Genomic DNA, 21224 nt, shown 5'->3' with positions numbered 1-21224 from the left:
AAAAAAAAAAAAAAAAAAAAAAAAAAGGAAAACGAAAATCAACCAATTCCGTTGAACCCAGGGATTAAGGACCTCTAAGAACAAAAACTAGATACCCAATCCAATCCAATACAATCCAATCCAATCCAATCCCCCATGTTCTTACTGGTGGCCGAGTCAATCGCTGAGACTGAATTGATAGAATGAAGGGTTTCCTCCTGATGGGTCAAGAACCTTCTCTCCCTTTTACTTTAGCCTTCCTCCAGAGCTCCGCCTCCTTTTTTAAAAATAAAAATAATCCCAACTGAAAAAAAATGGAAATGGAGCTTATTTTTCTTTTATATATATATATATTTGGAAATTTCACTTTAGTCATTCTACTTTAAAAAGAAAGAAAAAAAAAAAACAATAATAATTTCGTTTCAATAAAATATATAATAGCGAGTGGCCGGTCGTGGCGAATCACACACCTCCAATTTTTCACTTTTTATTTTTATTATTACGGCCCCGAATTTCTCTCTCTGGTCGGAATTTCCAAAAAGTTCCTATTTTTCTCTCTCTTTGTTTTTTTTTTTTCAATTAAACAAATTATAAAAAAAAACTATTTCCACGTGGTCTTCTTCTATTTTAGTTCCTCTCAATTTGAATGTTTACGAGAAGGCTTCAGGTCATACAGTCAAATGTTTAGAATGTCAGTAGGGGAATAGCCATTTAATTAGAGAGTGACCTACATGTTAAGATAATAGAGTCGATTGAGGGTTATTTAAGGAATCATACCAAACACGAAGGAATTAAAAGGGTAGTAGATTAGCTCTCTATAAAAGCCATCTCTTAATAATGAGTTTGACAATTGGGATGAAGTAAGAATTGAAGAGGTATCTGGTTGTGGATGATCAGGAATTCATGTCTTTTATTTTACCTATCTTCTATGGCTACTTAGATTCCCAACTAGGATTGATGTTGTAATTTTAATGGTTGGTTGTTGTTTTTTTTTTTTCAAAATTTAAAAAAAAAAAAAGTTGGCTTAAATTGCTATTGGTTCATGTATTGTGTGCCCAATTAATGCACTTTTTAATTATCGAGCTCAATAATTTAAGGTAGCTTAACTTAATACGACAATAATTTGATAGAAAAGTCAGATATACGTACTCATTAAATAATAAATAAAAAAAAGTTTGTTCAAGTTGCTATTGGTTGATGCATTAATAAAAAAAAGTTATTATTTATTTTATTTGTCTTTTTCCTTTTTACCTTAAAATTTGCAGGGGTTTGAAAGGATTTGGAAGAGAAATATACCAAAAATAGAGGAAATGATAAAGCTGCACTTTGCTTCTTTATGAAGACAATACTTTTCAGTTTTTCTTATTATTATTATTTATATTTAAAAAAAAATAAATAAATAAATAAAAACTAATCTTTTGAAGTGTTTGACTTTGTTTTTACCACATTTGAACCAAACTCACGGCCCGTCTTGAACCTCGAAACTTTCTTTTCTGTCTGCCAATTATATTTTATTTATCGTTTTCTTAAAGAAATTAAAATATATTATTTAATGAAATTAAGTGACGGGAGGATGATGTATGACACTTGGAACAATATTATTTAGTACCAGTTGATAGCTTGAGTAAATGCCCATCATGCCCCTACATAATCTAACCTACAAATTTAAATAAAATGGACAAATAAGAGCCTACGTGCTATATTTTGGAGCCGAAATGAAATATTTAACTCATTTATCTTNGAAAATGGACAAATAAGAGCCTACATGCTATATTTTGGAGCCGAAATGAAATATTTAACTCATTTATTTTTTAAAAAAATTAGGGTGTGTTTGGTAATTTTAACATTTTTAAGGAANCTTTTTAAAAAATTAGGGTGTGTTTGGTAATTTTAACATTTTTAAGGAAAAATGTTAAGATGCTTTTTGAGGCAAGATGCGAAGGCTTTTTCTTCACCATTGAAGAATGGGTAATTATGGAATTTTCTTCTTTGTTTCTTTCAAAGCTGAACATTGGTTGCGTGCAAAACATGACTCCACAGCGTGCACCGCATTCCAATTTTGCAACTTGCAAACAAAGACACAGCACCCACATTTATATATATATATATATATATATATATATATATTTAGCCAAATTGATTACAACAAAAATAAATAAATAAATAAAAGTTGAATTGTACGTCGTGGGCTTTAATTTCTTCTTTTTCTTCCATGAAACAATAACCAACGAACTTCCATTAATTTTCAAACTTCCTACTTTAGAGCAATCAGCTTCCAATATTGAATCCCATGAAATTGGCACCAAAAAACAACCACTCTCAAACCTTGTACCTAACTAGTACATGAACCAAAGTGGAATTTTAACCTTTGAGATTTTATCATTTTTTCAATCCGAAAATTAAAATATATGTAAAGAAAAAAAAAAGTAGCAGCAGCAAAATATTGACTAGTTATGAACTGGTAGAAGAAACGATCATTTCATCAATGGAAAACCAAATATTCATGCCAGAATTCCATTACTTTTAATGGTCTAGAGAGATGATTATACATCAGGGTAGTAGCAGATGGACACCATAATTTTTTTNAATTCATGCCAGAATTCCATTACTTTTAATGGTCTAGAGAGATAATTATACATCAGGGTAGTAGCAGATGGACACCATAATTTTTTTATTTCAAATTGAACTACAATTTTTCCCTTTTATGGACTAGTCAACCTTAATGAAACTTAAAGAAACTAAGGCATTGCATTACAAACAGTGATCTAAGGAGGGGAGGGTAAGAAGAAGAAAAGAAAGATTCCACCAAAAATAATATTGCAAGGAAACATACTTGTTTAGATCGGTATTTGTAATTTCATCATTTGGTGTAGAGAACATCTTCCCATGGGTGGCGGTAAAGTGGCTGTTTCAATCTCTTCTGATCAAATGTATGTCTGGAAATTTCAATTGTAGCAACAAAGCGATCAGCTTAAAGGATCCAAATACTTTAAAAGTAAGCAGAAAAGGATGGATAACAATGGTTTTTAGAGTAGTGACCACTCACCCAATTAGACCGATGGATCGAGCCAGCACGAACAGGCCGTTCAAATAGCCAATCTGGACGATCTCATCGATCTCTTGTTTGCTGAACATTCCACTACCAGCGAGAAGATCCAAGAAAAGGGATCCAATTGCACCATCTACATTAAGAACCAAGTTGTTTGCCTTTGAGAGAGTGTAAGTTTCGACTTCCACAGCATACTCCATGTACTTCACAGATGGGAAATGAGTCCGTGCAAACCGCTGCAGTAGCTCCACTCTCTTATCCCTGTTGTCGCCTCTCTTGATCCTTATTCCACGAAAATCAAACCATCGATTAAGCATTTGAATTACCAATCAACAATCCAAACTGAAAACAACCTAAAAGATGTTATAAAGCCATGTTGTTTGTGTTAGGAATGAGGACTCTCCACAATGGTAGGATATTAAGCTCTCATAGCTTTTTGATGTATTCTTTGGTTATAAATCCATGATCATCCCCTTAATTAGCTGGGACTCCCTCCCAACAATCCTCAACAATTTGAAAGAATATTGTCAAATACCTGTGGCCAATTCCAGGCACACGAATCCCTTTCTTTTTCATGCTTTCAACAAATTCATAAGGTGTAAGATTCTGTAGAAGACAGGAAACAACATAAAGGCTTAGAGAAAAAAGGACCCAGAAAGCACCCACTTCATTCAACATTTTAGCAATGAAAAAATCTCACTCTGTCATATGCATCCTTGAAATACCGAGCAGCATCATCAATGGCACCACCAAATCGTGGGCCAATAGTAAGCAAACCTATTTCAGAATGCCATTGTCCGTCATTGATTAGGCAAATAAAAAATAGACTAAAAACATGCCTGTCCAAATAAACCAAAATTATAACCTGAGACAAGGCTGGACACGAGGTCTTTTCCAGCCCTAGCTGTTACTATTGTGTTGTGCGCTCCAGATACACAAGGACCATGGTCAGCACAGAGCATGATACATATCTGAAAAGGGCATGAGACTAGTCAAGCCTGGATCCAAGACTATAATTTCAACTTCCCCCTTGAGTGTTCGTGAAAGTGAAGAAGCAAAACTATAATTAAGCAACCAGTAAGAGATACTCAGTTCCATACTGCAAGTTACCTACCTCAATAAAATGTGTACAGTACCGAGGAAGGCTGCGCTTGAACCATAATAGTGAAATAACATCCCCAACACCATAGCCTTGCTCCACAATGGAAGACATTGGAATTCCAGCATAGCTGGGCTCCTCACCTATTTTAATTTTTTTTTTTTCCAAACCCAATTATAACAAACTTATTTAATGCTATTAAACCCCAAAAAGTGCTGAAAGAAAATTTTGGGCTAGGTTAAAACAAACCTCTGTCATCAGAAATGGTGGAAATAATATGGGTTGGGGCCCGGACTTTTCCACTCTTAATTGCTGAGTTAAGATCTTCAGGAATTTGTGGAGGCTTCACTTCCTTTACTGGAGTAATTTTCCCCTCTTCGACCTAGGCATAAAATCAGATGGAACAATTAAATTATTTGGCAGTCATAGATAGAAGTCGCATAATAAATGAAATTACCAATTTTCCAAATGTTTCCTTAATTGCATCTTCGAGGGCTTCATATGACGTAGGAACAATTGCTCCAGCATCCCTTAGAGCCTGATTTTTGGCTTGAGCAGACTCCAACTCACCACCACTTTTTGCCCCCTGTAGTCAACGTCAGAGAAGGTCAAGGAGTAAATAATGTGTCTATAAATCCTATTAATAAAATAACAATATCGTAAGCAGGACGAGTCCAGTGTAACTTACAGCATGACCAAATTGAACTTCAGATTTAAATAGTGTAGCACAAGTACCGCTAACCCAAGCAACCACTGGTTTGTTAACTTTTCCTTGTTTCATGGCTTCAACTAAAGAGTACTCATCCCGACCACCAAGTTCACCAAGTACAACCATCATCTTAACCTAAAAAAGAGCAAAACGAAAAGCATATTATATTCAAAGAACAAGGATCCAATTTAGTAATGACTTCATTAAAGTGTTATCATCACTGCCAGCCACAATAAGGAGGCAACATGCACTATAGTTAAACCAAGTATTGCTTTTGTGCGCATGTGTGTGTTTGGGGGCGGGGCGTGGGTTGAGGAAGTGGTCCTTCTGGGGCTAAGGACCTTAAAAGACTAATGACTTCTGGCATGCACAAAGAGTTGCTAGTTCATCTACTTGATCGGATTTTCAGACCAGAAATAAAGCTGAAAAAAGCAACAAACAATACAGAATGTGTTAATCACAAGACCTGTGGGATGTTGTTAAACCGCAAAATATGGTCAGAAAGAGTGGAACCAGGAAACACATCACCTCCAATTGCAATACCTGTGCAATTAAAGAATATGAATCACGTATCAGATTGAATATTTCAAAACTGTCCTAGACTAAGATCAGTTAAAACTTAGGAAGTTTACCTTCATAAATTCCATCTGTAACACGGGCAATAGTATTGTACATCTCATTGGACATTCCACCCTGTGATACCATATAACATTATCATACTCGTATCACTTCTCAGTAAATCGCTAATTTAGAGCGTGGCACTCGATTTTTGGCATTTTGAGAAAGCCAGACAGCAAATTGCATATTAATTAATTAGCCAGGATGCATGACATTATCAGAAACATTGAAATAAAATCGGGAATGCAAACATGAATTAGTGGTGCATTATAAATCTATCAAACAATCTTTGCAATGCATAAATGCACACATTTGATCGAAATAACTAAGTTAATGAAAAAAGTAAAGGGAAATATTAGACGAAGAGTTCAGCAACAATCACATACTGATTTAGAGACAAAGCCCACAGATCCCGGCCTGTACAGCTTGCACTGTATTATATTGTCAATTGTTCCGGCAGTGTCACCGATCTTAAACGCTCCAGCTTGAATACCACCAACAGTAGCTGGGCCTATAACTACCTGCATTTAAATTAAGCAGAGAGAAAATGTTCAATTTCATTAATGAACCCGTCCACTTGTAGATTTTATTCCATTTATGATGTATTTCAGTTCACTAGTCATTTGGAGTATGTATGTGCCTTTCTGCTTGACATACATAAGATTGCAAGTATATATTCTGGGCGTTACTAAAGCTAGAAGGTCAGTTTTACTAAAAACATCAAGTCTTCTCACCTTATTGTTAGCCCGTGCATATGCAATCAACTGTTTAGTGTCCGACTCTGGAACACCTTCAGCTATGATAGCTATAACTCTGATGGTAGGCTGTTTCAAAGCAGACATTGATGATGCAGCAGCACTGCACATACGGCAGCATAAACTAGTTATGACTGGAAACAGAAAGCTCTTGTTCTCTCAAAATAAAATTGCAACAACGAACACTAACCTTCTGAAGGATGCAAAGTTGATAAAGACATCGGCTGTGGGATGTGCTGCACAAGCTGCTTCAATTCTGAAAATGTATTAGAAAAAAAAGAATTGAGAAGTTAATCTGCTTGTTAAAAAAAAAAAATAATAATAAATAAATAATTTTAAAAAAAAAAAAAACAATATTGGCCAATGATACTCAATCAAGTTAAAGAAGATTAAAACCTACCATTTCAAACTAGTAATTGAATTTCAAAGATAATGTAATGAAATGGTATTGTAAAAAAACACAAGTTAGAATAGCAAAATTTACAAGAGGCTTCTGGAACTAAAAGCCGTTAAGAAAGTCATTGAACAATGGTTTTAAATTCGTATCCAGAATTAGATGTCAATAAAGGTGAGATATGAAAAACCATAGTAAATAGAAGAGAATGGGTAAGTTTATTACGCACGTAGAATGCACAGGGATGGCAATTTCCTCTTGACCAAAAAAGAGTTTCTGAAATCCCTCGGAACCAGGATTGATGATTCCAGCAACTGACGGCGTTTCCCTCCCTGAATAATTAAGTCAAAATGGAAGGTTAAGAATGCAAATAACCACAATTCACAACCAACAAAAAGAAACTTCAGAAATTTTAGTTCTATACTACTGATGGGAAACTATAAGACTTGATACACACCGCAGAGGAAGTCGAAGTCAAGCATCCGTTGGATGGGTAGTTGCTTGTAGTTGTAGAATAGTGCTTGCGTCGTACGAGAAAATATTTGTCCGGTTGCCATGGTGAGCGTCAAGGGAACCTGCGCAAAGGAACTATGTTTCATCATACCTTTCGTTATCAGATCTTTATATATATATAATTCTTTTCGAAAACAATGACTGAAATGAAATTACAACAAAAATTCACGGACACAATTAGCAAGACAGGTAGATTTAGATAAATGAACTTCCCCAATACATCTCCCCGCATCACAGAAGCCGATTATCTAATTAGCTATTACACGATTCCTCGCTTATAAACATTTCCACAAAAAAAAAAAAAAAAAAAAAAAAAAAAAAAAAAAAAAAANTATAAAAGACAACTGTTCAGAAACCATGGCGATCTAAGGTGGACGAACAGCGAGGAGGACAAAAAGGGGAATAACGTTCGCAGAATCAAACAGTACTGCATTCAATCTTTACATTACTCAACAAATCTATCTCCGAAAACGGAAGGAGATCCAAGAAATTAAATAATAATCAAATGAACTAAACAGAAGAAGAAAAGAATAACGTACAACGCCTCGAAACAAGTACAGCCTAACTAAAACAGGACAGAGTTAAACCCTCGCAATTTGACCAAACACATTCATAAGCTTAATGCCTTAGAAAACACAAACAACCACCAAATCCAGCAGATCAGCAAATCAAATGCCGATAAACATGATGTTCAATCCAAAAAAAAATCTCTCAACACGCAGAAATTAAGCTCCGAAGAGATCGGCAACCGCGATACTTGGAGGATTATGAGTAAAAGCGGGACGAATACATGTAATGTAAGAGAGGAAAGCAGAAATTCAAATCGAAGAGAAGTGAAAAACAGATCCAGAAGAGAAAAATAGAAGCGTAAATGATGAGTAGTAGAAGAGAGAAAACGGACCGGAAAGCTCACTGGCGACGGTGGATCAACAGAAAATGTATAGTAGAAGTTGGGAAATGAAATGGGAGTTTAGATAAATAAGTGGACAATGGTAAGCTTGGGAGAACGTTGAAGAGAGGCGCGACAGAAGAACGAAGCGGGTGATCCAGGCACGTGCTCGCTGTTGCGTCTATGGCACTGTTAGTTAGCTCATGACCATGAGCACGTGATGCTCGTGTTTTGCTTCATTCGGCAACTGCAATCAATCATCTCGGCCGGGTTTTTTTTTTATTTTTTTATTTTTTTATTTTTTTATTTTTTTAAGCACTAAATTAATAAAAATATCACTCAATTTTATATTTTTTTACCATAAGTTATTATCTTTTTTTGTTAGTTCGGTTATTTCTATTTAATTTCGAATTTTTTATTACTAAATTTTGCCACGATTGTTATAATTCAGTTTATTTATCAGAACAATTTGATAATTGAATTTCAGTGCAATCTTATTTTTTAAAACCATACCTGTTTTTTTTTTTTTTTAAATAATTAACGTAAAATTTGAATGAATTTTAAATAATATAATACTTCCTTTAAATAAATTTTATTTGACTAAATATTTATCGCCGAACAAATTTTAAAGTTTTAAGAATCAAAATAGAATAAATTTAAAAGTTATAAAGTTTCTTTAAAAAATTCGTTCAATAAGAACAATGGAGCACCTTCTGCGTCACATTTGCGTGTTGATATTTAATAAAATAATAATAATATTGCCTTAAATAATAATAATAATTACTATGTTATTATTAAATCATTTTTAAATTAAGTATAATTTTTTTAAGATAAAAATTAAATGATTTTATTTTTAATTTTCTATTAACAAGTCTTTTGTTTGCTTCTTACGGTTAAATTAATAGCAAAAACAATAAAATATGTAACCTATAGTCTATGGTCCTTGGTTATATCTTATTATATATATATATATATATATATATATATATATATATTATTAACATTCAATATATAATATGAATTTAGTTGTTGAGTGGGCTTGATTTTATGAATACAATCTCATGTCTTAACCATCTAAACGACATATTTATATGTTAAAATAACATAACAATTGAAAATTAAATAATTTAATAATTATTTTAAATTTTAACAGTTAAAAATGAAAGAGACTATACAATTAATTGATAATTAATGAAAGATTAGTTTGTATTTATCATGCATTCAATTTGGATAAATAATCAGTTTTATTGAACAATTTTTTTTTAAGTAAGCAATTGATAATTAAATAATTATCTAATAGGCTTAGTCTGTATTTATCACACATTATTATAATTAGTTTTATTTAAACAAATTTTTAATTTTTTTATTAGAGTCTAGTTTGTATTTATGACGTATTTAATTTGGATAAATAATTAGTTTTATTAAACAATTTTATTTTTTTAAGCAAATAATTGACAATCTTAATTAAATAAAAGTAGACTTTAAAATTTAAGAGATTAAATAATTAAGGGAAGATGAAAGCCTAATCTGTATTTATCATCATTAAATTTAGGTAAATAGTTAGTTTTATTGAATAAATTTAAATAATTTTCTGAAAGTAAGTAATTGAGAATTTAAAATTTAAGTGATTAAATAATCACTAAAAGATTGTGGTCCAATTTGAATTAATAAAAGATTGGGGTCCAATTTGAATTAATAAAAGATTGGGGTCCAATTTGAATTATCACAAACATTTTTTAATATATATTTTTTTGGAAGTAAGTAATTGAAAATATTAACACAATCAGAGTGGAATTTAAGAGATTAAGAGATTAAATGATAATTAATAGACAAGTAAAAGAGAAACAGCTTTCCCGCCATCCCTCCTCTGTTAATATTCTTCTTTTGCATTTTACTATTCGCTCCAAAAATTTGATACAAGAAACTCAAGTTTATCGGAGAACGCGTTCTTCATCATCGTCGGTGAACTCGATGGCATTTTGGTGGACTGTGTTTGTTCTAGGATTTGTTTACGCCATCTGTAGGTTTCTCGTGATGCTCATCCCTCCGAATGTGCCTTCAATCGAAGTTGACGCATCTGACGGTGACAAATTTACTCTCTCGTTCTCTCTGTACATTCTAATGGTTTTGAATTCATTCGCACTCGAGCGTTTTATGCCTCCGTTTTTTTTTATCTTGTGTTCGATCATTTATTCCGACTCATACTCCTCCAGTTGTGGACGACGGGAATCAGGCGCCGGAGAATAGCTACATCTATGTAAGTATTTCTAGACATTCTACAATTGATTTTAGCTATGCTTAATAGTTCGATGATACACTGCTGCTTCATTTCTAGCATTACGTGTTCTTTTAACAAGTCGTCATTCTCTTACTTTGATTTTAGCTATATGAATATGAGTAAGCTATTGAAATTTCGATTCCGGAACTAAAGCTTTGATTCTATTATGGAACATACTCCTCTCTGGGAGGATGTTCTTGGACCTGGTCTGAGCGAATTACTAGCTTACTGAGATGTCTTTAAAATTATAAATCCTCTTTAAGTTTTGTTCTGAAAATTTTAAAGATTCAGGTTAACTTATTTATTGGCCATTACAAACCATTCGTTCGTCCATATCAAAGCTTGCAGTAGGCAATGGCCTTTTTTATTTCAAATTGTCCGAGGCCGAACTTTCTGATCCCATAATTTTTGGTTGGTGATTACTGAACAGATTCCACCTAGAGTAAAGACACAACAGCAAGACAAGAAGGTCCAATGTTACGAGCCTGCAAATATGAAATACTTGGGATTCTTTCCTGCATTGACACGAGACGAGGTTGGTACTTATTGCTGGCTGACAATAGTTGGATTGGTGAACTTGTTGAAACTTTTAGCATTTGTCTTGTTATTATTTATATTGAATTTGGATGGACGAGAGATTTTCCGTATCAGGCTCCTGCACGTTGTAGTGTGGTGTCTTCATGACAATACTCCCCCGTGATTTTTTTCCTCGATCTTTTGATGGCATTAGTTATTAGAAGGATTTGTTTATAAAAGAAAAAGGGAGAGAGAAACCGTAGTGATCGCTTAAACTTACTGAGTTGCTGTTAACTTCTATGTGTAGGTCAAGGAGCGTGTTGTTTCAGCCAGAAAAGCACAGAACGAATGGGCCAAAAGTAGCTTCAAGCAAAGGCGTTTGCTTTTACGGATAATTTTGAAGTATATAATTGAACACCAAAAGCTAATTTGCGAGTAAGATCCTGTTATTTTAATATACTATAGATTTATGTTCTTTTATATTCTCCAAGAGTAAAAAGAGACAAGCAGCCTTGTGGATATTTTCTGTCGTTCTAATTATTTATTGTTCGGGTTAGGATCTCCTCCCGTGACACTGGGAAAACGATAGTGGACGCTAGTATAGGAGAAGTTATGGCGATATGTGAAAAGATTACTTGGCTTCTTTCAGAGGGTGAGAAATGGCTGAAGCCTGAGAGCCGGTATCTCTCTTTTCCCCTACTTTTTATCCTTCTTGAAAATATGATATTGCAACACAATTACACTTCTTACATCGGGTTGGTTACTTTACAATTTGTATACCTTTTCTTCACAGCAATGAATTCCTTATTTCTTTCCTTTGATCAGCATAGTGGCTCATACACCTAGTCATTTCTTTCCTTGGACATGCAACTTGTCACTGTGGAAATGAAATTGTCCCAATGTCCCTAGTTACGTTGGATTGGGATAATATTTTGATTGAGAAAGAAAGCACATAAATTTCTGGATGATTAAATTCATTACGCCTTTGATCTCTTAGCCTATTTCAATTTGCAGATCATGTGGGAGGGCAACACTTCACAAAAAAGCACGAGTGGAATTTCATCCCCTTGGAGTCATTGGGGCAATAGTTCCATGGAACTATCCATTCCATAACATTTTCAATCCAGTGCTTGCAGCAGTCTTTGCAGGAAACGGCATTGTAGTTAAGGTATTCAAGTTGAAGGTTGTCTTTAATTCATTTGAGATGTATTACTTTTTCATGCATGCTCTATCAGCAACTACTTGCTGCAAATTTCTTATGCCCTACCATCCCAACCAATCATCGCATGTGCCCTAGCCTGCTCTTAAGATGTCATGCATCATTAGGATGCGTATCCTTGAGGAATTTCAATATTTTAGAGCTTTCTCTCACATTTTGAATGACTGCTCAGTTTCTTTCAAATAAATAAATAAAGAAAGAAACAAATACAGATTTCTTTGTGAAAAAAAAAAAAGAAAGAAAAAGAAGCTTCAAATAAGGAATTTGGAAAGGTGCAGTTTCGCCGATCTCTTCTTCAATAAAACCATCTTGTTACATACGGATTGTGTCTTAATTTTATACAATTGATTGTTATAGATTTCAGAACATGCAAGTTGGTCCGGATGCTTCTACATCAGGATTATCCAAGCTGCACTTGCTGCTGTTGGAGCTCCCGAGAGTTTGGTCGATGTGATAACAGGGTACACATTTTAATTTTTCATTTGAACTATCTTTATGAGGATGTTCATTTGTCTACTTAAACCTGTTCTTGTATTAGGTTTTCTGAAACAGGTGAAGCGCTAGTATCTTCAGTAGATAAAATGATATTCATTGGGTCTACTGGTGTGGGTAGGATGGTATGAACCATTTTTTATCTGGAATTTTATATTTTTGGTTCTTTTCATTTATCCATGCAGTTGTTTAGGTCTCTTCCAAACATGTCATAATAGCAATCAACGCTCTGAAGCCGCGGTCGTAATAGGGAATGAGTTTGGAGGCTAAGCAAAATAAGTATCCATTAAAAGTTGTGGCGATGAGAACTGAATTTTCTATTATTCTTTACGACTATTTTGCAATTAGCTCAAAATGAAGAAGGTGACCGATTTATTGTTTACTAAGAATGAGAATGAAGTTTGAGTTTGTGTGAATAAATAAGGAGAAGAGTAAGCCAAAAAAAAAAAAAAAAAAAATCCTGGGACCCATCAAACATGATCCACCGAAGAATGTGTGGGGTCCGTAGGGATTCTTTCTCTGTTCTATTTCTAGTCTATAAACAATGAAAAAGAGGATAATAGGAAATGACTTCCATTCTTTATGAGTATTGTAGACTGATTTAAGGCTTATTTCTAGCATATAAAGTAATATTCATTCTGCTTGGAAGTTCATTTGTTGCTGTGCCTTGAATGCTAGTTAATACACCGTGTGGCTTTTATAATTTTTTTAAAATAGAAGAGATGGAAAAATTGACTTGCTTTTTAGCTAGTTTTACATATTTGGCACGACTCCTTGCAGATAATGAAAACTGCTGCCGAGACACTTATTCCAGTTACTCTTGAGTTGGGTGGGAAGGACGCTTTTATTGTCTGCGAGGATGTAGATTTGGATCACGTATGAGTACTCTCCAATTGTACTTTATGCTAGTAGCTCTATTTTGTTAGTGTGATTCCATGTCACTGTGAACTGATGGGCGTTTCTAATTTACTTATTATAGGTTGTAAACGTTGCTCTCAGGGCTTCTATTACATCAAGTGGACATAATTGTAATGGAGCTGAGAGATTTTATGTTCACAAGAACATTTATTCTTCGTTTGTGGATAAAATATCAGAACGTGTAAAGGCTATTACAGTTGTAAGTATAAGTTCCTATTATATTTATTTCAACTCTGTGCATTCTTCTGCTGGGATATAGGGTTTATTAAAGATGAGACTTTCTTTTCGAAAATGTTCTTCAGGGTCCACCGTTAGCTGGGAAATATGATATGGGTGCCATCTGTACGCAAGAGCAGTCTGAGAAACTTCAGAGCCTTGTAAATGATGCCTTAGACAGGGGGGCAAAAATTGTTGCTCGTGGAACTTTTGGACATTTACCTGAAGGTGCCGTCGATCAATATTTCCCACCTACCGTTATCGTTGATGTCAACCATACCATGAAGTTAATGCAAGAGGAGGTAGCAATACCTGACATGCTCTTTTTGTGCAATAGATTTTCGGGGAGTCCCTTTTAGTCGCCCTATATTATATTTTGTTGAATAATTCCTCAAATAGATCTTCGAAAGTAAGATAGCGAACCCCAGCTGACTAGGGCTCCAAATTGACATAAAACTCGTTGCTCAACTTTCAAAAGTTAAGCAAATGTGCTAACTGAGTGGTGGCATACAGGCATTTGGACCAATCCTGCCTATAATGAAATTCAGCACAGATGATGAGGTCGTGAAGCTTGCAAATGATTCAAAATTTGGGCTTGGTTGTGGTGTGTTTTCTGGCAGCCAGCAGCGTGCCAGGACCATCGCTTTGCAGATACGTTGTGGAAGTGTTGTAATTAATGACTTCGCCACAAATTATTTTTGTCAGGTAAAATTCATTCTGAAGCATGGATCCCTAGTCTTGCTTACCAGTTAATATTTGACACGGTTGTTGCATGCTTATTGGGTCATATGTTCGTATGGTTATTGAACGCATGTGGATACTCTGACGTATAGGCACTTGTTAGACATGTATTGAACTGTACAATGCATGCTTCGCTGGAAGAAGTTATACAATAGTTTATTTTACTTAGCAAACCTCAATCATGGTTAGTGGTTTGTGCCACTTTTATAAGGGACACTTGATTTTCAGTCCTTGCCATTTGGTGGTGTGAAAGAGAGTGGATTCGGTCGATTTTCGGGCGTTGAAGGATTACGAGCTTGTTGTATCGTCAAAGCAGTGGTCGAGGACAGGTGGTGGCCGTACATTCAAACTAAGTATCCCAAGCCTCTTACGGTGAGTGAGGCATTAGAAGGGGTTTTGGTAGAGTACTTATTTGGCTCTTTCTTATTAACTAAAACAATTTGTTTGGTGTGTGGATCAGTATCCTGTTGCAGACAACGCTTTTGAGTTCCAGATGTCAGTTGTTGAAGCAACGTACGGCTTGAACATATGGGATCGACTAAGAGCATTGATCAATGTTCTGAAGATGCTGTCCCAGCAGAACACTTCGGCTAAACATCGCCCTGTCATTGACGATGGAGGTAAGAAAGCTGATTGAGGGACAATGATGGGATTTGCAATAAAAGATACCTCATTCGCTTAGAAGGTGGACGTACTTATAGTATTTTATTTTATATTTTATAAAAGCACTTTCATGTATTACTTCTAAACTCGGTTTAGGCTCTGTTCAGAATTTGATTATGTTGGTAGGGATTGTGAGAAATTTAAGTGTATTTAGTCTGTGGTAAAAGTAAAACTATAGCTCGTTACAAGTTTGTTAAAGTAATAATTTAGTGATTAATTTGAAAGATAATTTGTGAATTAAAATCATTTTAGAGTTTCAAAAAAGAACCATTTTTTGAAAAATGTTTAGATGACAGTACGCATGTAAACCGTGTCAATCTGGATAATGAATGAGACATCAATGATTCGATGGCAACTCCAAACAAAACAAATATTTAAAATAAAAAAATATTGGTTCAATGCCACGAAGAATTCGACGGTGTATGAACGTTGTAACCAAATTACACGCGTACAGTTTCACCCACGCTTTATCTATCCCACTGAGTTGCAAATTTGCAAACTGAGCTTAGAAGCAAGGAACAAAAATGGCGGACCCGAAAACCAGAGCACAACTCGCCGGAGGAATGACCGCCACTGACTCATGGATCAGAAAGCACCGTCTCATCTACACCGACGCCACACGCCATCCTCTCGTCCTCTCCATTCGCGACGGCACCGTCGATCTCAACGCCTTCAGAACTTGGGTGGTAAGTTCGTTTACGATAATCCACAAAATAATTAATTAGGTCTTCGAAAACGTCCGATTTCTCGACGTGATTAGTGTTCGAGTTCAAATCCTTCAGGAACAGGAATGCGAATTTCTGAGATCCTTCACGGCGTTCGTCGCAAGTGTGTTGGTTAAAGCATGGAAAGAATCGGACGATAGAGCGGACGAGGAAGTGATCCTTGGTAGTTTGGCTTCTCTCAACGACGAATTCGCGTGGTTCAAAAAAGAAGCCCTAAAACGAGATATCGACTTGACTAAAATTGTTCCTCAGAACGCAACCGCCGGCTATTCCAGGTACGTATCGAGTTCTGCATCAAATTTTCTTGAGAGAGAATATCCAGTGAATGTTCGGTTTAGGTTTCTGGAGAGTTTGATGCGGCCGGAAATGGAGTACACGGTGGCGATTACGGCTCTTTGGGCTATCGAAGCTGTGTACCACGAGAGCTTTGCGTACTGCATGGAAGATGGATCAAAAACGCCATTGGAATTGAGAGAAGCCTGCGAAAGATGGGGGAACGAAGGATTTGGAAACTACTGCAATACCTTGAAGAAGATTGTGGATAGACGATTGGAGATGGCTGCTGGCGAAATAAGTAAAAAAACAGAAGTGGCTTTGTTGCGGGTTCTTGAATGTGAGGTTGCGTTTTGGAATATGAGCCGGGATGGTCCACGACAAACTATTTGAGCTATGAATTAGCATCAAAAGAATTCCCACGTTTGTTCTTGAACTAGAAACAAGAAACTAAATGAACTCAAAATCTCTAGAATGACCAGAGTTGCATATATATGGAGCTTTGTAATTTCATTTCAATCAGATGGATTACGGTTATCCTAGCGCCTTCTGCTGTGCCTTCGGCTCTTCCTCCGACTACGTTCATCATCGGAATCAGATTCTGATTCAGAACCGGAGTCAGAATCAGAAGATTCAGAAGATGAACTGTACCTCCTCTTTCTTCTCTCCCTTTTCTGCTTCTTTCTCCTTCTCCGACTCCTCTCTGATTCAGATTCAGATGAAGAACTGTAATCTGAACTGCTTCCAGAAACTGATGATGACCCACTTTCAGTCTCTAAAGCAGAGGCCTCACTATCGCTACTGGACCGCCCATGCTTTCTTTTGCTTTTCTTCTTCGAATGCTTCTCAGTCTTCTTCTTCTCGTTCTTCATATCAGAATCCGGGTTGTCCAGATCATAAGAGGCTGCCATCTTCATCCTCAACTTGGGATTCTTAAGTTGTTGAGTTCGAGATGGCCGAGATATGTAAACTCGTTCGTTTTTGCATTCATACGTCCAATGCCCCACCTGATAACATTTCTGGCACTGTGCAGCAGCACCTCCACCAGCGCAAGACATAGAGCCCTTAAGGTCCTTTCTTTCACCCAATCTGACTGCTTTTTCAGTACTCATCAAATACATCTGCCTCTTTGCTTCCCTTTTCTCCTGCCATCTGCTAGGCCCTTCTTCCTTCTGCCCATAAGCATTAACATTTCGAGCAGCAGCCGCAGCTGCTCGTTCAGCCTGAGCACGACTGAGCCCCTTTGCTGCACTAAGAGCAGCGGCCTTAATCCTTTCAGCAGCAGCTTGCGACTTCTCTTCCTTCTTACTAGACATGCTTTTGTTTCAATATCTGAATCTAATAAACTGGCACAGAACAAAAGGAAAATGAAGAATAAGAATGCCAAATCAAGAATCAATGAACACTACCAAAAGAGAAGACGGCACAAAAACGAAGTGGGAAGCATTAGGTTTCCTTCTTATAAGACACGCTCTAGCTTCTTCCACATTTCAACAGCTCTCCAAACTAGGATCAGATAGACCTTACAAAAAAACGAAGGAAGAACAAAATATAGAGCAAGTCTTAGGGTTTCTACCAGTACCGTAAAAGGCGAAAAAATAGAAGAAAATCGGATCAAATGCTAGCCCAAAGACCATAATCCCAGAACACTCCATTGTTTCCGATTGATGAGCCGCAATCGAAATAGAACGCCGGCTTTATATCGATCTGCTTCGTAAACCAAATGGGAAAGTCGAAAGATCGGGACAATACGCGAAGCTTGCAGCTACTAAACCGCAAAAATAAGTTGAAAGAAGAGGAATCGCAGTTGGAACATACCTCGGGGATCCAAGATGAATTGGAATCCGTGAAGAAGATCGCAATGAGAAGGCGATGTCGAATGAAACGCGAAGGCCAAGCGGAAGAAATACTGGGGATATCGGGAGAGGATGCGCAGTAGTCGGAACGGAATGGATCGAGGCTGTGTGAGTTCTTTATAGACCGGGGGGGTTTGATTTCCGTGTTTTGTGAATAGATCAAAATACCGACTCCCTCCATATTTAAGGCCTCAAATTTCGTTGAAGCTAATATCTTATTTCTTTTAGGTCTTTGAACCATTTTGATTTTATTTTATTTATTATTATTATTATTATTATTATTATTTTTTGTATATGAAAATATCAAATAAATTTATAAACATTCAACGAATTTTTAAAATGAAATAATTTATTAGATACAAATTAATTTGTGTCCAAGTTTAAACAATCATGTATTTTCAAATAAATTTTTGAAAAAACATTTCGATGTATAGTGTCTTATAAAACGAGTTTAAAAAAATTAAATAAAAACTCTGATGAAATATTATTAGCATATATAGAGACTAATGAGGAGATACAAATGAATGTATTAATTTAGACCTCTGTTTCTTTTTCTTATTTTACAAATTAAAGTAACGATCAAAAGTTCCATGGCCATACAGATTTTTAGCCTGAGGTGCAACTATAGGGAAGAATTCATTAACTCTTACTATTTAGAAATTGTAAAAACCCATTTCTTCAACGATGAAAAGTAGTCATTAGAACCCTTTCAAAAAATGAAACATACACAATATTAAACGAAAAATGGAAAAGAAATTATTAAACATACCCTTTCAGATTTAGTACAACCTCTATGCTGTAATCAAAGAAATTATTACGAAAAGGAAAAAAAAAAATGAAAAATGCACCATAGAAGAAAGTTGCTTAGTAAATATGAAACAACACAATATTAAACGAAACATGGAAAAGAAAAGCACCATAGAAGAGAGTCACTTAGTATAACAGAGAGTCGAGTATGAAGGATACGATAATTTAAGCATGGAAGATAAACACCCCCAAGTTTGGCAGCGACAATACCTAGTAGTAGAAGTACTGGGAGAGCCTAAAATATGCCAGCAAAAATATTAGCAGCGGCCGACACGGCAGCGCCAGTGATGGCGCTTTGTACTATACGCTCATGAGAAGAGTCGTCTGATGCAAGTGCCACTGCTACACCCGTTACTGCACCAGCGATTGCACTGTTCTTCTGCCAATCAAACATCGAGGTTTTAGTGTCTCTGAACTCAATTCTAGCTAAAAGCCCTGAATCATATGCCATATTTTGATCAAAACATGAACATTTATTGGTTATTTTTGTAGAAGGGTTACCCAGTCATGTGCTCCACGAGCCTCCTTTAAACCGTATGTAAGACCAGAATAAACACCAGCAGCTAATCCTACAGCCCAAAAGAACAACAAAGTTGGCAGAGAGCAATGACGTAAAATTAAACAACACTAAATATGCAATTGAATCGCACCGCCAAACCAAAAGCTTTCAGTTCATCACCCTCTCTGTAGAGGGAATCAAGATGAAGCAGAGAAATAATCTTCCACGGTGAAGTATTATAAGAATGTAGAGGAGAATCTAGTAGTGAAGTTACGCTGGGAAAGATTTGAAAGGGACCAAATACTCGATTCGGTGACATCGAATTGGTGACTTGAAGAACACATAAATCAGATATGCAAGAAAGGTATTTAAGCCAGATTGGTATATTTGAACAGTTCAGAGAAGAGAAACTGACCCCATTGGATAGATTCTTGTCCCACGCTCTTCACNGTATTTGAACAGAGTTCAGAGAAGCGAAACTGACCCCATTGGATAGATTCTTGTCCCACGCTCTTCACCTGACATGCACCATAAATGAAAAATTCTTACATGTTTACAGACCACTACTCGCTGCAAATAATTCATCACAAATTCAACACAAAATCACCCGTTGCAAGCACTCACCATGGCTTCAAGAGATTCTTTGTTGGTTTCACCTGCACGGCATATGAAGAAGTGAGCTTCAAGCATCTCAAAAGACTCATACCAAGTTATACAGAATCATAAGGGATAATTTTGCAATCCATGTCTCAAATGTAGCCCAAAATAATGCACATCTAACAGGTGGAATCAATCTGACACTATTAGTACTCAACTTATAGACATAGTTGACATTTTCACCAGGCAAGAAAAACAAAATCAAACCTAGCAAGGAAGACTTGGTAACGAATTTGCTCGTGGATAAACAGAGTTCGATTNCAGACATAGTTGACATTTTCACCAGGCAAGAAAAACAAAATCAAACCTAGCAAGGGAGACTTGGTAACGAATTTGCTCGTGGATAAACAGAGTTCGATTCGGAAGAACGATCGAGTACCTTTGAGACCTGGAACATGTCGCTTTCTAGCACTCGATAATTCAGGCGGCGGTCCGTTGTCCGAATCAAGACCTGTACCGATGGTAAATTTCTTCCAAGCATTACAAATTTTTGTTAACCAATTTAACATCAATCGTTGTCTAAACGCGCAACATAAAGAAAAAGTACACAACAAAAAAGTGAAAACAAAATAAAAAAAACAAGTGTGATCGAATGTCGAGTCAAATAAAGCAAGGATCAGTTCGAAATACTAAATGAGNCAAAATAAAAAAACAAGTGTGATCGAATGTCGAGTCAAATAAAGCAAGGATCAGTTCGAAATACTAAATGAGACGAATCTTACTCCCTGCAACCGTAAAATACGCCTCTCGAGACACAGATTGCAATGCTCCAATCTGTACAGCAAACCATCGACACCTTAGATTAACACATTGAGGTCCCAAACAGCACTACCACATCTAGATCATCACAGAAATAATCCGAAGTAAAATCACAAAAGCTTACNATACCACATCAAGATCATCACAGAAATAATCCGAAAGTAAAATCACAAAAGCTTACGAACCCCAGCGGCCTTGATGAAGCTATCAGCAACGCGATTGAGAAGAGGATGACCAAAGTCGTACAAGAAAGTTCCGCCCTGGGAGCATTTGATTTCATCAACCACAGAACGATTCTCAAGGCTTCTACTGCCCATTTCTTGTTCGAAATCTTCTTCTTCGGCTTACAAGAAACAGAGATTGACTATAACTGAACTCCAAAACCTGCTGCAGTCGATTTGATTGCTANTATTGCTAAAACCAGTGAGACGAAGAAACGTTCGCATGTGCCTAAACTGAAGAATATACGAGGACGCTGAAGAAATAGAGAAACAAGAACGGATCGACAGGTGGTATAAGAGGCAGTGACGTGTCATGCGAAAAGATCGGCTGCGTAGCAACTNGATTGCTAAAACCAGTGAGACGAAGGAACGTTCGCAT

General features: G+C 36.1%; 6 protein-coding genes across 13 annotated transcripts in view; 2 read left to right on the top strand and 4 right to left on the bottom strand.

Annotated features, from left to right (window-relative positions):
• The window catches only part of LOC111778099, a 4017-nt gene extending 3729 nt beyond the window's left edge, over positions 1–288 (bottom strand). For both annotated transcript variants that reach the window (XM_023657748.1, XM_023657749.1), the window contains exon 1: positions 146–288. The gene's annotated coding sequence lies outside the window, so the exon portion shown is untranslated. The remainder of the gene's footprint in view (positions 1–145) is intronic.
• A 2279-nt stretch (positions 289–2567) lies between these two features.
• On the bottom strand, positions 2568–8130 carry LOC111779264 (ATP-citrate synthase beta chain protein 2). The gene is made up of 17 exons (XM_023659382.1): positions 8018–8130; positions 7061–7178; positions 6833–6935; positions 6400–6465; positions 6189–6312; positions 5841–5975; positions 5469–5529; positions 5303–5379; positions 4816–4971; positions 4585–4713; positions 4377–4509; positions 4143–4270; positions 3894–3999; positions 3729–3805; positions 3564–3634; positions 3026–3310; positions 2568–2915 (listed from the first exon to the last, which is right to left on the bottom strand). Exons 2-17 carry the CDS (start codon positions 7158–7160, stop codon positions 2840–2842), a joined length of 1827 nt encoding a protein of 608 aa, XP_023515150.1. The 5' UTR covers positions 7161–7178; positions 8018–8130; the 3' UTR covers positions 2568–2839.
• Positions 8131–9920: 1790 nt separating this feature from the next.
• Positions 9921–15180, top strand: LOC111778466 (aldehyde dehydrogenase 22A1-like). Its single transcript, XM_023658309.1, has 14 exons — positions 9921–10088; positions 10219–10262; positions 10714–10818; positions 11107–11234; positions 11357–11479; positions 11814–11967; positions 12376–12479; positions 12557–12635; positions 13291–13386; positions 13490–13627; positions 13731–13946; positions 14158–14349; positions 14614–14757; positions 14846–15180. Exons 1-14 carry the CDS (start codon positions 9977–9979, stop codon positions 15020–15022), a joined length of 1812 nt encoding a protein of 603 aa, XP_023514077.1. The 5' UTR covers positions 9921–9976; the 3' UTR covers positions 15023–15180.
• A 252-nt stretch (positions 15181–15432) lies between these two features.
• Positions 15433–16588, top strand: LOC111778468 (bifunctional TENA-E protein). Of its 2 annotated transcripts, XM_023658315.1 has the most exons (3): positions 15435–15734; positions 15831–16048; positions 16112–16588. In XM_023658315.1, exons 1-3 carry the CDS (start codon positions 15573–15575, stop codon positions 16437–16439), a joined length of 708 nt encoding a protein of 235 aa, XP_023514083.1. In that variant the 5' UTR covers positions 15435–15572; the 3' UTR covers positions 16440–16588. The 2 variants fall into 2 exon arrangements, with proteins under 2 accessions (XP_023514082.1, XP_023514083.1); XM_023658314.1 differs by having other exon boundaries at positions 15433–15734; positions 15831–16588.
• LOC111778467 (zinc finger CCHC domain-containing protein 10-like) lies at positions 16423–18092 on the bottom strand. Of its 4 annotated transcripts, none has more exons than XM_023658312.1 (2): positions 17629–18092; positions 16423–17392 (listed from the first exon to the last, which is right to left on the bottom strand). In XM_023658312.1, exon 2 carries the CDS (start codon positions 17360–17362, stop codon positions 16586–16588), a length of 777 nt encoding a protein of 258 aa, XP_023514080.1. In that variant the 5' UTR covers positions 17363–17392; positions 17629–18092; the 3' UTR covers positions 16423–16585. The 4 variants fall into 4 exon arrangements, with proteins under 4 accessions (XP_023514080.1, XP_023514078.1, XP_023514079.1 ...); XM_023658310.1 differs by having other exon boundaries at positions 16448–17753; positions 17865–18091; XM_023658311.1 differs by having other exon boundaries at positions 16448–17568; positions 17865–18091.
• Positions 18093–18699: 607 nt separating this feature from the next.
• Positions 18700–21026, bottom strand: LOC111778465 (outer envelope pore protein 16-2, chloroplastic-like). 3 transcript variants are annotated; one of them, XM_023658307.1, is made up of 7 exons: positions 20810–21026; positions 20588–20639; positions 20245–20316; positions 19833–19864; positions 19693–19726; positions 19211–19278; positions 18700–19088 (listed from the first exon to the last, which is right to left on the bottom strand). In XM_023658307.1, the coding sequence occupies exons 1-7, from the start codon at positions 20939–20941 to the stop codon at positions 18945–18947; spliced, it is 534 nt and encodes a 177-aa protein (XP_023514075.1). In that variant the 5' UTR covers positions 20942–21026; the 3' UTR covers positions 18700–18944. The 3 variants fall into 3 exon arrangements, with proteins under 3 accessions (XP_023514075.1, XP_023514076.1, XP_023514074.1); XM_023658308.1 differs by having other exon boundaries at positions 18700–19085; XM_023658306.1 differs by lacking the exons at positions 18700–19088; positions 19211–19278 and adding an exon at positions 19297–19591 and having other exon boundaries at positions 19659–19726.
• Positions 21027–21224: the final 198 nt, after the last annotated feature.

This window comes from Cucurbita pepo, chromosome LG17, assembly GCF_002806865.2.
Source record: "Cucurbita pepo subsp. pepo cultivar mu-cu-16 chromosome LG17, ASM280686v2, whole genome shotgun sequence".
Lineage (NCBI taxonomy): Eukaryota > Viridiplantae > Streptophyta > Magnoliopsida > Cucurbitales > Cucurbitaceae > Cucurbita > Cucurbita pepo.
The sequence above is the reverse complement of the archived record's forward strand: the minus strand, read 5'-3'. Positions and strand labels throughout refer to the sequence as shown.

Excerpts from the sequence above, each read along its gene's own strand:
- LOC111779264 (XM_023659382.1), bottom strand. The coding sequence starts at position 7,160 with ATGGCAACCGGACAAATATTTTCTCGTACGACGCAAGCACTATTCTAC. Across the intron at positions 4,714-4,815 it reads AAGTTCAATTTGGTCATGCT|GGGGCAAAAAGTGGTGGTGA; the intron begins GTAAGTTACACT and ends CGTTGACTACAG. Across the intron at positions 4,000-4,142 it reads ACTGTACACATTTTATTGAG|ATATGTATCATGCTCTGTGC; the intron begins GTAGGTAACTTG and ends TGCCCTTTTCAG.
- LOC111778468 (XM_023658314.1), top strand. The coding sequence starts at position 15,573 with ATGGCGGACCCGAAAACCAGAGCACAACTCGCCGGAGGAATGACCGCC. Across the intron at positions 15,735-15,830 it reads ACGCCTTCAGAACTTGGGTG|GAACAGGAATGCGAATTTCT; the intron begins GTAAGTTCGTTT and ends CAAATCCTTCAG.
- LOC111778466 (XM_023658309.1), top strand. The coding sequence starts at position 9,977 with ATGGCATTTTGGTGGACTGTGTTTGTTCTAGGATTTGTTTACGCCATC. Across the intron at positions 11,968-12,375 it reads GAAACGGCATTGTAGTTAAG|ATTTCAGAACATGCAAGTTG; the intron begins GTATTCAAGTTG and ends TGATTGTTATAG. Across the intron at positions 14,350-14,613 it reads CCACAAATTATTTTTGTCAG|TCCTTGCCATTTGGTGGTGT; the intron begins GTAAAATTCATT and ends CTTGATTTTCAG.
- LOC111778467 (XM_023658312.1), bottom strand. The coding sequence starts at position 17,362 with ATGTCTAGTAAGAAGGAAGAGAAGTCGCAAGCTGCTGCTGAAAGGATT.
- LOC111778465 (XM_023658306.1), bottom strand. The coding sequence starts at position 20,941 with ATGGGCAGTAGAAGCCTTGAGAATCGTTCTGTGGTTGATGAAATCAAA. Across the intron at positions 20,317-20,587 it reads GTATTTTACGGTTGCAGGGA|GTCTTGATTCGGACAACGGA; the intron begins GTAAGATTCGTC and ends CCATCGGTACAG. Across the intron at positions 19,865-20,244 it reads ACATGTTCCAGGTCTCAAAG|GTGAAACCAACAAAGAATCT; the intron begins GTACTCGATCGT and ends TATGCCGTGCAG.